Raw genomic sequence first — 13,063 nt, forward strand, 5'->3', positions numbered from 1 at the left:
GCGCTTCCACTGCAGGGGAAACAGGTTCGATCCCTCGTCAGGGAACTAAGATCCCGCATGCTGCACAGCGCAGCCAAAAAAAAAAAGAACTGACAAAGAAAAAACCATTCTGAAGCTACAAAAATGCAGTCCCTGTAATAAGGACATGGTATCTTGGAAAAGCACCAACTGATCAGTTTTCAAAAAGCTTAAATGACTAAATAAAGTTAGCCACAATGCCACCTTTAAGGGTTGATCAAGAGCCACTGTTTCAGACAATGGAAAAATAGCTATCAGTTATGAAAAAGGCAGAGTATGAGTTTCAACTGGGGCAAACCCTATGAGAGCATACTGAAATGAAGACTATATTTGTTGTTATTTTACTATTTAAGGATTCAGTTTCCTCTCTATAAAATGAAAGACGAGATTTGGCTGGTGGTTCTCAATGGGCATATGAGGCATCAGAATCATCTGCGGAGCTTTATCAAAACACACGTGCAAGGCCCTATCTTCAGAGATTCTAACTTAAGAACATCTGAGGTAGGATCTAATTACTGTAAAAGCTTGCCAGGTGATTCTAATGTATTAGCAATGCATTGAGAACCAATGATCTAGAACAATACTGTCCAATAGAAATATAAGGCAAGACACATACACAATTTAAATTTTTCTAATATCTACTTTAAAAAGTACAAAAAAAGGGGGACTTCCCTGGTGGCGCAGTGGTTAAGAATCCGCCTGCCAATGCAGGGGACATGGGTTCGAGCCCTGGTCCGGGAAGATCCCACATGCCGCAGAGCAGCTAAGCCTGTGCGCCACAACTACTGAGCCTGCGCTCTAGAGCCCTCAAGCCACAACTACTGAGCCCACGTGCCACAACTACTGAAGCCTGCGCGCCTAGAGCCCGTGCTCCACAACAAGAGAAGCCATCGAATGAGAAGCCCACACACCGCAATGAAGAGTAGCCCCCGCTCGCCACAACTAGAGAAAGCCCACGCACAGCAATGAAGACCCAACGCAGCCAAAAATAAATAAATTTATTTTAAAAAAGTACAAAAAAGGGAAAATAATTTAATATTTTTAACTCAGTATGCCAAAATTATCATCTAACATGTAATCAATATAGAAATTAATGAACTAGTTTACATTCTAAGTCTTCAAAATCCAGTGAGTACTTCCTATTTCACATCTCAGTTTGAACTAGCCGTATCTCAAGTGCTCAAAAGCCATACGTGTTGAGTGGCTACCACACTGGACAGCACAGGTCTAGATAATCTTTAAGGTCCTCTCAGCTTTTTGGTCCAGTTGGCATTTTGTGACTATATTTCTAGGAAGCAAAGCAGGAAAAGAAATCATTTCAGATCCTATCTGAGCTTGGTTCTGATTTATTGCCAGTGTTCAGCCAGGGTCTCATTCATTCATTCATTCAACCCATATTTAGAGAACTTCTGTGTCAGGCAGGGCTCTTGCTCTTACGGTGCTTAGTCTTCCTAGGAAGACAAAAAGGCTAAACAAACAATAATAATTCAGTACAGTAAGTGGTGGGCAGTACAAAAGCCCATAGCAAATACAAGGGGGGGGTAAAAGGAGAAAGCGCCCCAGATGAAGCTCCGCTGAGTTTACAATCGTGCTCCTCAGTATCGAGGTGTTCCATGAACATGTCTCAGGAGATGGAGCAACTGGCTCCACAGCTATAGCCTCTGCTTTGTTGTTAAGCCAGGCTGTGGTGTAGGACTGTTGGAAGAAGGAATTTCATGGCTTAAAAAAACCCCCAAACTTTCAGGTATTAACTAGTTGAAATCTAAAGGATGAATAAAGTAATCAGCACCCTCTCCCCAACCGAAAAAAGCAGTATATGCCAGAGCTCAGCCTAAATTTCTGTAAAAGACTAGACAGTAAATATACTAGGCTTTTTGAGCCATAGAGTCTCTGTGGTAATTACTCCACTCTGCTGGATCCAGCCCCTGCAGTTTGTGGTTTACCAATCGCTGGAATATAACTATTAAAGCACCTATTAAATACCTCTCTATATATTACATAAATATATGTGAAGAGGCATTGGGGTCGATTCATAAAGAACTACTTGAATCCATTCTAAAAACTACCTAGGAATTATTTACAATGCTTGTCAAAATGCATTGCCTAAAACATGGACACTGATAACAGTTTGGTATGACTGGGAAATAGTGGCAAGGTCAGGCTGGAGAACTCGGTCGGGAGGATGTTTAACTATGACCTTATCTGCATTTCTGAAAGATCACTATGGCTGCATCAAAGGAAATGGTTTGAAGGGGAGCAAAACTGGAAGCAGGAAGGCCAGTTATAAACTAGGAGGGAGGATAGAGAAAACGTGACCTATACATACAAAGGATTATTATTCAGCCTTAAGAAGGAAGGAAATTCTGACATACGTGACAACATGGAGGAACCATGGAGACATTATGCTACGTGAAATTCAGTCAGTCACAAAAGAACAAACACTGTAAGATTCTACCCATGAAGTACCTAGAGTAGTCAAATTCAGAGACAGAAAGTAGAATGGTGGTTGCCAGGGGCTGCCGAGGAGGGAATAGGGTGTCAGTGATTAACGAGTACAGTTTCAGTTTGGGAAGATGCTATAAGTTCTGGAGATAGATGGTGGTGATGTCTGCACAACAACGCACTTAAAATGGTTAAAATGATAAATCATATATACTTTACCACAATCTGATAAAAAAAGGGAAGATTATCTAAATTAATTATTTAAACTAGTTTATATAGGAAAACATTAGGCCATTCAGTTTTACACCCTAATAAACATCAGAAAACAATCAGGTTGGGTAAAGAGGTTGTAAATACAGCATAGAGGAAAGTGAAAGGGGACTAAATGTAGACTATTTTTCATTATATAAAAGGGGGAAAAAGCCCTCTCAACTCAGAAAACAGGGTGAAAACAGTCTTTGATATAAAAATTACAGAGATGGGTAATGTAACAAAGGTAAGCAGAAAAATGAGCCGTAACCCAAATAGAGTAAGCTATCTTATCAAGTTAAGTTTAAATATTTAACTGGTAGAATCAGATCTCAGCTCTCAAACCACCCCTCTGAGTTATTTGACTCTGTTAACCAACTGAATAAACATTTACCAGTGCCTCTTCAAGTCAGGCAACTTTCATTCTCCTTCTTGAAACTCTCTTCATTACCCTTGTTTCTTTACCTCTCCTCTTTCTGAGTACACTCAAAGGATCCCCCCTATGCTCTATCTTCTCCTCTCTACATCTCCTTTTAAAATTTCACTTACAGCCATAGCTGTGATGTGACTAACTCCTAAATCATTCTCTCTAGCCCTGAGCACTCTCCAAAGCTCTCACCCAGCATTTCCAGATACTGTGGGAATCTCCACTTTGACATCCAAATGAATTCAGTTCATCCTAAATTGAATTCCATCTATCCTCTTCAATTTATCCCTTCATTTTCTATTCTTTTACTACTACTACTATCTTCCCAGTTATACACGCAGCTAGAAGCCTTCAGCCATTTTTGAAATCTCCCTATTCCTTACCACATATCCGATTCATTGCCAAATCCTGTCAATTCTATTTCAATAGCTGCTCTTCTCTGCAACTGCTACTTTTAAAAATCTCTACCCTTACTATCCTATATCTAGACCTATTTAAGTTCATTTAAACTGCAACAGACTAGTAATTTAAATTGGAAGCGCAAGATGTGTCTATGTCAAAGGGTATCAATAGAATTAGGATCATCTCCTAGGGGGAACACTTCAGAAATTTCTAGGGTGGCTTCACTGTCACAATGAGAAGACATTACTGGCATCTACTGGGCAGAGTCCAGGAATGCTGGACATCCTGCAATGTTTGCAGAGCACAAAAAGAATCTGTATTCTGCATGACATTCCATAAAGTTCTGCCAGATATTCGTAAGTGAAAATCTTAGTTATCTGACTGAGCCTAAAATCTGTTTTACAAAGAGTATTAGCAGTTTAACTGTATACCTAATTTTCTATGAGTGTAACTACCAGATAAATTGAGGAAAGACGTACTTTCCTGGGAACTCTAAGAGTCTTTCACCATTTGAAAAGATGGCGTCACAGATGGCATCTGTGACACAAACACAACATTCTGCATTCACAGCTGTCATGTTCACAATGATAGTACACATAGGTGTAAACATCTGATTACTTTACCACCTTCTAAGCCATGCTTGAGCACGTGTTCAATATGTATTACTTTAAATCACAGTCCTCTTATTTCTCCTCTGGATCAAAGTTTGGGTGTTATATTGATTTTTAAAATGTGTACTTATAGATAAGTTACTTCCATGATTTTTACTTCATGATAGGAGAATACTGTAAAATATGTCATCAAAAGAGGACCTGGGTCTGACAGAAACAAGAAACACTAGTTTATCTGAAATGGAAAGCTCTGAACTCGGCCCTTTTTCTGCTCAAAAATCTTTCATAGTTTATAGAAAACTGTCCAAATACATGTTCCTGGCATTCCAGGCTTGTGAAAACACAGCCTAAGCCTATTTCTTCAGATTATACTCTAGGAGTCTCTCCCTAATTATATTATAAGATTTCAGCCAATATGGGTTTTCTTTATTTTCATCCTCCATGCTTCATGCTTAGCCCTTTCGAATGCTGATATTCCTACTGGAAAGCCCTGTGTATCTCAACTCTCCAAAAATCTATACGTTCTTCAAGACCCAACATAAACACTGCTCTACTTTCCCAAATGGAAGAAATCATTCCTTCTTCTGAACAACTATATAATTTTATTCCCTCATACAATTCAACGGTATCACTTTTTTGGTTGGTCTCTTTTTAATTAAGATATAACTGACATATAACATTATATTAATTCCAGGTGTAATGTAACGATTTGATATCTGTATATACTGTGAAATGTTCATCACAGTAAGCCTAGTTAAATATATCATTTGATCGTACCTCTTTTATAGCTCTCGTTTTTCCCATTCGACTGTAAGCCAGAGGTCACAACACAGCCACTTACAGGTTGAATATGACCCAACCACAATATTGTAAAATTCTGAATAATACTTAAAAATTAATACTTTTTAAAAAACGAGGATATTTCACAAAAATTTAGACTTGGGGCTTCTCTTGAAAAGTCAGATCTGACAACTCTGAGCCTGAATCCCACATGGCAATAATTTACTACAGCAGAGCAGCAGCTATCCACTTCAGTGTTTTCTTATCAGCCACAGTTCACACGGAGACTTTTACTTAATCAGGTTACCTTCCTGATCCCAGTGTGCACGTTCTCTGAGGAAAGAACTGCTCTAATTCAGCTATGCATGCCCTCACACAGTCTGTCACACAGTAGGCATTTTATAAATAAATACCTACTGAACAGCACAAAGCACAATAGTTTCCTTCCTTACCGTTTCAGAAATAAGGAGAATAACCACCTCATTCAATCCATACCATGTTAATTTTTAGCATTATCTATCTTTTTGGTAATACTGTTTTATTGCTTGCTTAAGGGCTAATCTGAGAGTCACTGTAAATTTATTGCCAAATTCAGAATTTCCCAATTCAACCACAGTGAAAATACAAGCTCTTAAGTAACAAAGTGATACAAACACATGTTTAATTCTATTAACAAATATTTCTCACTAGTAACAGTCCCAGGAATGCTGCTTTAAACTAATGCTTTGGATCATTTTCAATAAACAAAGCATAATTTTCCATATGCAAACCTGGTGAATTTAATCATATTAAAAATAACACAGCATATAGACCCACCTGAAGAATAATCTTAAAATGCAGGGTTGGGTCCACAGTTATCTGCAGATATTAACTCTCCACGTAGTTAAGGAATTCAGTGAATGTATTCCATTTACTTCTGTGCCAAGTAACAGGTTTTATGGCATTTTAAATGCGAAGTTTAACAAGAAATTAAGAAAAAAAAAAAGCTGGAATTGGTTCTGAAAATGAGTCAACTGCCAGTATTGCCCCAAGTGTGAATAAATGCCAAGCTCAAAGGCAATATGGCATCTTAATCTTTAAAAAAAAATTACCTGCCGGTGATCATGAGGCGAAAAGGATATTGAAAAGCCATCACCACAGCTGGGAAAGTACATCAAAGTATAAAAGAACAGATGATGTTGTTCCAGTAATCAGGCTTTTTATAGGACAGGGAAAATAATGTAAGCACGGAGTAATTTCAGGACGGCAAACAAACAAAACCATGAAATGCCTTAAATTTAATGTTTATTTTATAAAACTGACAAAGTGTCTAGCATTTCAGAGAATGCCACCATGTGAGAAAATGTACATCCTCAATGAATAAAGAAATGCCATTTTAAAACAATATTGAGAAATCATACCTCTCTTAATTATTAAAAATATTAAAACTGAGTCTGGTAGGACTCTGAGGGAGAAGCAGGTTACTATAGACTTTGCTGTGGGCATAGCATCAATCCACTATATCTGGAAAGGACACTTAAGAGGAGCTAGAAAAGCATTCATACGTCTGGATCTGGTGATTCTACTCTGAGGCTTCTGCCCCAAATAAATAATTCAAGGGGAAAAAATAATGCAAACAAAAATATTTGTAAAAATAGAAACAACCTGAATATGCATAATACGGAAATGGCTAAATAATTATGATATATTTACACAAAGGAACAGTATATACTATTAAAAATGACAACTATGTAATTTAGGTAATACTCAAGTGCTTATTAGAAATCATCCTGGATGATTTCTAATCATCCAGAACACGGAGTATCCCTATACTATATATATTATATACGTTGGAAGTGAATAGGCATTGCTATCATTGATTAAGAACTGCCTAGAGCCATTCTAAACTTTGCTTGAGAATTATTTACAACACCTATCAAAATGTATTGCCTAAAACATAGGCACTAATTATAATCACATGTAGAAACACATGCCCATTATAATTGGAAGATACACATAATTCTAATTTTAATGATTACATTTGTTATAAAAAGTTACCTAACTACTTGCTTAGTTTTAAAATACCCAACTGTCTTCAATCCCATGCCCAAACTCTTCTAATTCTTCTCACCACAGGATCTTAGAGCAGGAGAGAAATATCTCCTTTTCCATATTTTATAGACAAGGGAACAAACACAGAGAGGTTACATAATTCTTCCAAAATGACCTATTTGCTAGGACTAGACAGCAACTTTTCTACTGTTTTTTTTCCCTAAAATCATAGCTGATAGGAAAAAAAAAAAAAAAAAAACCCCAACATGGAGGACTGTACATGGACGAAAAGCACAGAAACAAGTAGAGCTTTCTGACACACATCACGTTTAAAAAAATGTCTGGAGCTTTCTTCTCATAAAATTTTATAAAAATAATTGTCTTCTCAGAGTGAAAAAGGATAAAGAGGAGAAAAACCAGTCAGGGATGAAGGGATAATGCCATTATAGGTATCTTATATAATTAACAATTGCCGTTCTCAAGCCTGAGGAGTATTTTGTTCTATTTGTAAGATTACACTCTATGAAATGCAAAAAAAAGTTCCAGGCTCTCTTACCTGTACAGAGGAGTCCATCTTTGTAGTAAAGTGCATACACTCTGGCACTGTGTCCAATTAATGATGAGGTCTCAAAGGCTTCATGGTCCTCCAGTTGCTTCATTCTCAAAATAGCCTTCAAATAAACCTTCTTCCAGTGCAAAGCGTCCTGAACAGAATCATCTATCTGCCAGCCCAAATTTTTACAGGCAGTCTGCCACACCTCTGTACAGGCACTTATCACCTTATTCCACTGTTTAGAGACGAGGCAGCATGTGAGTAAAGTCTGAGGATCGAGCCATTTTAACAAATAAAAACTGAGCTCCAGGGGAAGGAGTTTGAGGAAGTCCCGCTTGAGGAGAGTCTCCAGGTTATTGGAGAGATGCCTGAGCTGGACTGCCCCACTCAGACTAATCAGGTGATCCAGAGTTTCATTTTTCTGCAAGTCCGTCAGAGAAAGAAATGTAACAGAAATGTTATCAAGCCATGTCTCAAAGTCCTTTCTCTCCATAAGGTTATGGAAAAATTTACCTGTGGCACATCAAAATATTGTATTAGTTCTGCTCAAAATGACCATTCAAGCAAGACTGCTAACAAATGAAGTATTAAAAATTAGTGTAAAAAACTTGGCATTACAACATTATGCTTAGTTACATTACAACTTTACAGTTAATACACTGTATTTATCTGAAAAATTTCCATGCACACAAAAGAAAATACATTTGTGAAATCATACTTTAACAAATCATGACCTCCAAAACATAACTCAATGAAATTTATGCTGGTGTGTGTGTGATTTGCTCCTTTTGAAGTCTAGCACATGCTACATGCATCTTCACAGTAAAAGATTTACAGAGTATTCATTCCTTATGAAACAGTGTAGTTCTATACAATGGAACCCCCATCAAAACCATCATAATACCATTTCCTTAATACACTCTATTTGGGCACTAAAATCACAAAAATAAGCACAAGGATGTGACAACCAGAAAGCATGTCTCCGGAGCAGTAATTTGAGACATTGGTCTTCATGCTAGGTACAACCTGACCTGTTACTAGAATCACAGAACTGACTACTGGTTTTTGCAATAGATGTTCAGGCAAAAAGGTCTGGGGAAGAAAAATAAGCAGATGCAGTAAGTTATACGGCTCATGTATTCTGGTTCTTCCACTTCCTTTACGGCACTGCCTGTTATAACGTGAATTACCAAAGGCCTTATCTGGCCTTACATAGTCTGTTTTTATAAGCCTCATATGAGCTGGTGACAACTCTTAACCTCATGTACCCCAGAGAGCCATGAGCGTCCTGGAGGCCTGCACAAATAAGACAAATTAGTAACCCTGATGCTTAAAAAACACCCAAAGAAAGGGACCATCATCTTCACTTTGCAGATGAGGAAGCTGCAGGTCAGAGAAGGTAAGCGATTTGCCTATAGCCAACAGAGCAGACTGAAAGCCAGTGCTCTCAAGATCAGTACTCTTCTGATCAGGTTGCAGGAGAACTGCAACCTGGCGATAAAATCTGGGAGCACCGAGCCTGATGATATACCACCTTCCCCTTTAGGGCTAAATACAACAAAAAAAAATTACAAGTATCCAGCAACACATACTATGTCAAGGTGTCAACACACTCTTTAACAACGGGGACTAAACTAACAGGAAGAGAACAAAAACTAAAGCAAATCATGTAAAAACCATCTTTCCCAAGATAGGCCATGTTGGTAGATATTAGTGCTGGGTGATGGGTACATGGAGGTTTTTTATTCTATTTTCATATGCTGAAACATTTCAATGATTAAAAAAAAGAATAAAAACTTTCATTCTAATCTGATCACTCAGTTTCCCATCAGATTATCATACTAATTTAAAAAGTTTATGTCCAAATTAAGGGCTTCCCTGGTGGCACAGTGGTTAAGAATCCGCCTGCCAATGCAGGGGACAAGGGTTCAAGCCCTGGTCCGGGAAGATCCCACATGCCACGGAGCAACTAAGCCTGTGTGCCACAACTACTGAGCCTGTGAGCCACAACTACTGAAGCCCGTGTGCCTAGAGCCCATGCTCCGCAACAAGAGAAGCCACCGCAATGAGAAGCCCTCGCACCACAACGAAGAGAAGCCCCCACTTGCCGCAACTAGAGAAAGCCTGCGTGAAGCAATGAAGACCCAATGCAGTCAAAAATAAATAAATAAAATAAATTTATTAAAAAAAAAAACTTTAAGTCCAAATTAAGGTAAAAGAGGAAAATAAACTCCTTTCCATATATGTCACCTAGATCAAGATCTACACAAATATCCAGATCTCATCGTCCAACTTTGTTAATGTTATGGTATGTAAAAATAATTTTCATTAATTTCCCAATATCTAATTTGGCGGGAACGTCATCAGACAAAAAGCAGTCAAAGCAAATAAACCTCTTCCAATCACATCATCTGTTGTCTAATATTTCTGAACAGTGAATGGACTTTAACCCTGAGGGTTTGGGCTAGGTAGGATTTATTAATTTAAGGATTTACTTGGCTGCCGAAAAACGATGATTTTACCAAAAGTTTTATCAACTTAACACAAGATAACAAGCCTCCTGGGACTTCCCTGGCAGTCCAGTGGTTAGGACTCTGCGCTTTCACTGCCAAGGGTCTGGGTTCGATCCCTGGTCGGGGAACTAAGATCCCACGAGCCACTCGGCACAGCCAAAGAACAAAACAAAACAAACAAACAAACAAAAAACCAAAATAACAAGCCTCCTCCTTTTTCTGTATCCTAACAACCTTTTATCTATAATATTTCTGGAAAAGTTTTACTTTAAAAAAATCATTCACAGCAAGACCAAAAAAAAAAGTTTCTGTGGACATTGACAAAATGTCACAACAGCTAATTAGTTAATACTGGTCAATTAAAAACATAACCAAAACATCTGCCCAGGCATCATTTTTTACAGTGAAGAAGCAGGGTGGCTTCCTCTATCTCACCTGCACCGCCACACACACACACAGTATGCCACAGGTCCATCACAGAAACGCTGACATTTATGTAAGATGAACTGGACACAACGCAAATTTATAATACCCGTAAAAACAATATCATTACAAAATAACTAAGAGACATCATACAGCATGCCAAATCAATGTACCCATGACACCACAGAGATTATGGGACGAGTTTTCCAACGAGCACCTTTAAAAACCCAGCCATTTCTGATATTTATATACTCTCCTAACTCCTCATAAGAATTTTTCTTCCCACTCTTACATTAGAAATTGCCCTTTAAGCTACTGAACCCTTTATGGGAGGCTCTTTTCCAGTTCTTCATCTTTCACTGTCATGAAAAAGGCATCTTTTTAAAATAAAGCAGGCCCCATTAACTTTGCAGAATGCACTATTTAAAAAAAAAAATCACCTTTTGTTTCTCTAAAAAATTAACTGACTCTGGAGAGAACTTTCTTAAGGTCACTGGTCTAAACTGAACTCTTAGAGAGCCTCTAGGAATATCATGTACTGGCAGCAAAGGTCCCATGGGGAAAACTTCAGGAAGTGGGATTTCAATTCAACTGAAGGAGGAGCTTTTAAAACACCAGAGCTTTCCAATAATGGAACAGCTGCCTCCAGAGTGGTGAGCTTCCCATTACTGGGAATGGTCAAGGACAGCTGGATACAGAGGCAGAATGAGGTAAATGAAAATGCTCTGGAGTCAGTCAAACCTTTTACTGATTCAGCCACTTTCTATGTGATCATGGACATGTTCAACTAACTTCTAAGCTTCCGTTTTGTCATCTGTAAAATGGAAGCTAGCTCACCTTGAGGGCTGTGAGAATCAGGACCAGAGTAGGGACATGCCTAGCACAGAGCCCTTGTAAGTTTTATTACTATGAATACCTGGCAGGAAAGCTCCACTAACATCCCTTTCAACCCTATGACATTACCACAGTTTATCTTAAGATGGCGTAAAATATACAGACCAAAAAACTCAAGTGCTCAAACTTACTGGGAATTAATTTTCTAATTAAGGGTAGTTACTGACTTGAGGCTATGATTTCCCACTAGGTGCATTTTCTCTCCACCCTCTCCACACTCCGTGGTGTCTCATCCTTTTTTCCTCCCCTCACTTAAGACTAAACATTAAACTTGCCCTTCTGCCCTCAATAGTAACAATCACAAAGCTCTGAAACAGGTGGATGGTGAAAAGATTCCTAAACTGGGAGATGGGAGACCTGGGTTTGGTCTCTGGTTCTGCCATTAACTCCCTATGTTCTCTTAGGCAACTCTCATCTTTGCACTGGTTTGACAGACTAAAGTACTACTCATAGATATTACCTCACTTGATTTTCACAACCTCCTGGAAGGTATCAGAACTGCCCTTAACTAATAAATGAGGAAATTTATGGCCCCAAAGGTGGAGTGACTGTCCCAGGGTCCCACAGGAAGGAGCAGGTGCAACATCTTTCCCAGCCCCCACCCTCCAAAACCAAAACCAAACCAAACCAAACCTATACTCCCAGGTCTTTCTAAAGATACAACATTCTCGATTAAACATGATGAATGCATTTTCCTCTCCTCCCTCAGGACCCGGCCTAATCAAGAGAGAAAGCAAGACACTTGTTGCCCTTGGCTTCATCTTCCCTCTCTTTTCTTATCAAGTATAGCCAGCAGTTTCAGAGTACAGAGGCTCTGAACTTATCTAAATGAACTTACATACTTATATTTTGAATATTCAAGAAGCTAGTAACACTGGTTGCTTCCAGAGAATGCTGGAGGGCTGAGGAATAGGCGTGAGGCCCCCTTTATGAATTTAAAACCGTGTGAATATCAGTTCTATGTAAATCCGCCTTCAGTTTTAAGCTGAATTTTTAAAAGCTTTGAAAGAATACAAATAGTGTTTCTAAAATAAGGGCTCTGCAACCCCACTTGTTGCTGGGTGACCCTGGGCAAATCGCTTCCCCGATCTCAAGCCCAGTTTCCTCACTTATAAAAGGTAACCACGAACCGGTAACCCTACAAGGGTTTTTACGAGGAATAAACAGGATAATGCACTTAAAACGTTTAGCACAGTACCCGCACACTGTAAGCCTACAAGAAATGCCGGTTACCATTATTCAGCATTAACCTTGTTATCTTTCTTGCAAGCAGCAGTCCACATACACACCTGTTTCCATGGCATACCCACAATTATGGCGCAGTCCCTCACATTAGTACAGCGCTTTGTACTTCATAAACCACCTCTCCACAGTTCATCATCTTTCAAACTCATGGCAGCCCTGGGACATCACTGTTAACTCATTTCGCAGCTAAGGAAACTGAGGTACTAGGAGGCAGTCACTCCGAGACTCAATTCTCCCATCTCTAAAATCAACTCCAGATCCCTTCAACCCGTTCGTCGCTCCCGGGTCCCCTGCTCCCGGAGCCGTGTTCCGCGCGGCACTGACCTGAGCGAGCGCCCCGGGGCCCGGGACCTCGCGCCGGGCTCACACCGACTAGGCGCGCTCGGGCCGCCAGAGCCTCGCAGCGGCCGGGTCCGCTCCGCAGCCATGGCGCCTGCAGGGAGAGAAAGACAAACAGCCCGAGGCGCGGCGGGTC

General features: G+C 39.4%; 1 protein-coding gene across 6 annotated transcripts in view; it reads right to left on the minus strand.

Moving 5' to 3' along the window:
- The window catches only part of FBXW2 (F-box and WD repeat domain containing 2), a 31,672-nt gene that overhangs the window by 18,324 nt on the left and 285 nt on the right, over positions 1-13,063 (minus strand). For 4 of the 6 annotated variants that reach the window (XM_082402252.1, XM_082402255.1, XM_082402253.1 and 1 more), the window contains exons 2-3: positions 12,913-13,021; positions 7,517-8,026 (exon numbers count right to left, since the gene is read on the minus strand). In XM_082402252.1, coding sequence (XP_082258378.1) covers positions 7,517-8,026; positions 12,913-13,021 — 619 coding nt within the window. The other 2 variants (XM_082402254.1, XM_082402256.1) reach the window with 2 other exon arrangements.

This window comes from Balaenoptera borealis, assembly GCF_965194805.1.
Source record: "Balaenoptera borealis genome assembly, chromosome: 8".
Classification (NCBI taxonomy): Eukaryota; Metazoa; Chordata; class Mammalia; order Artiodactyla; family Balaenopteridae; genus Balaenoptera; species Balaenoptera borealis.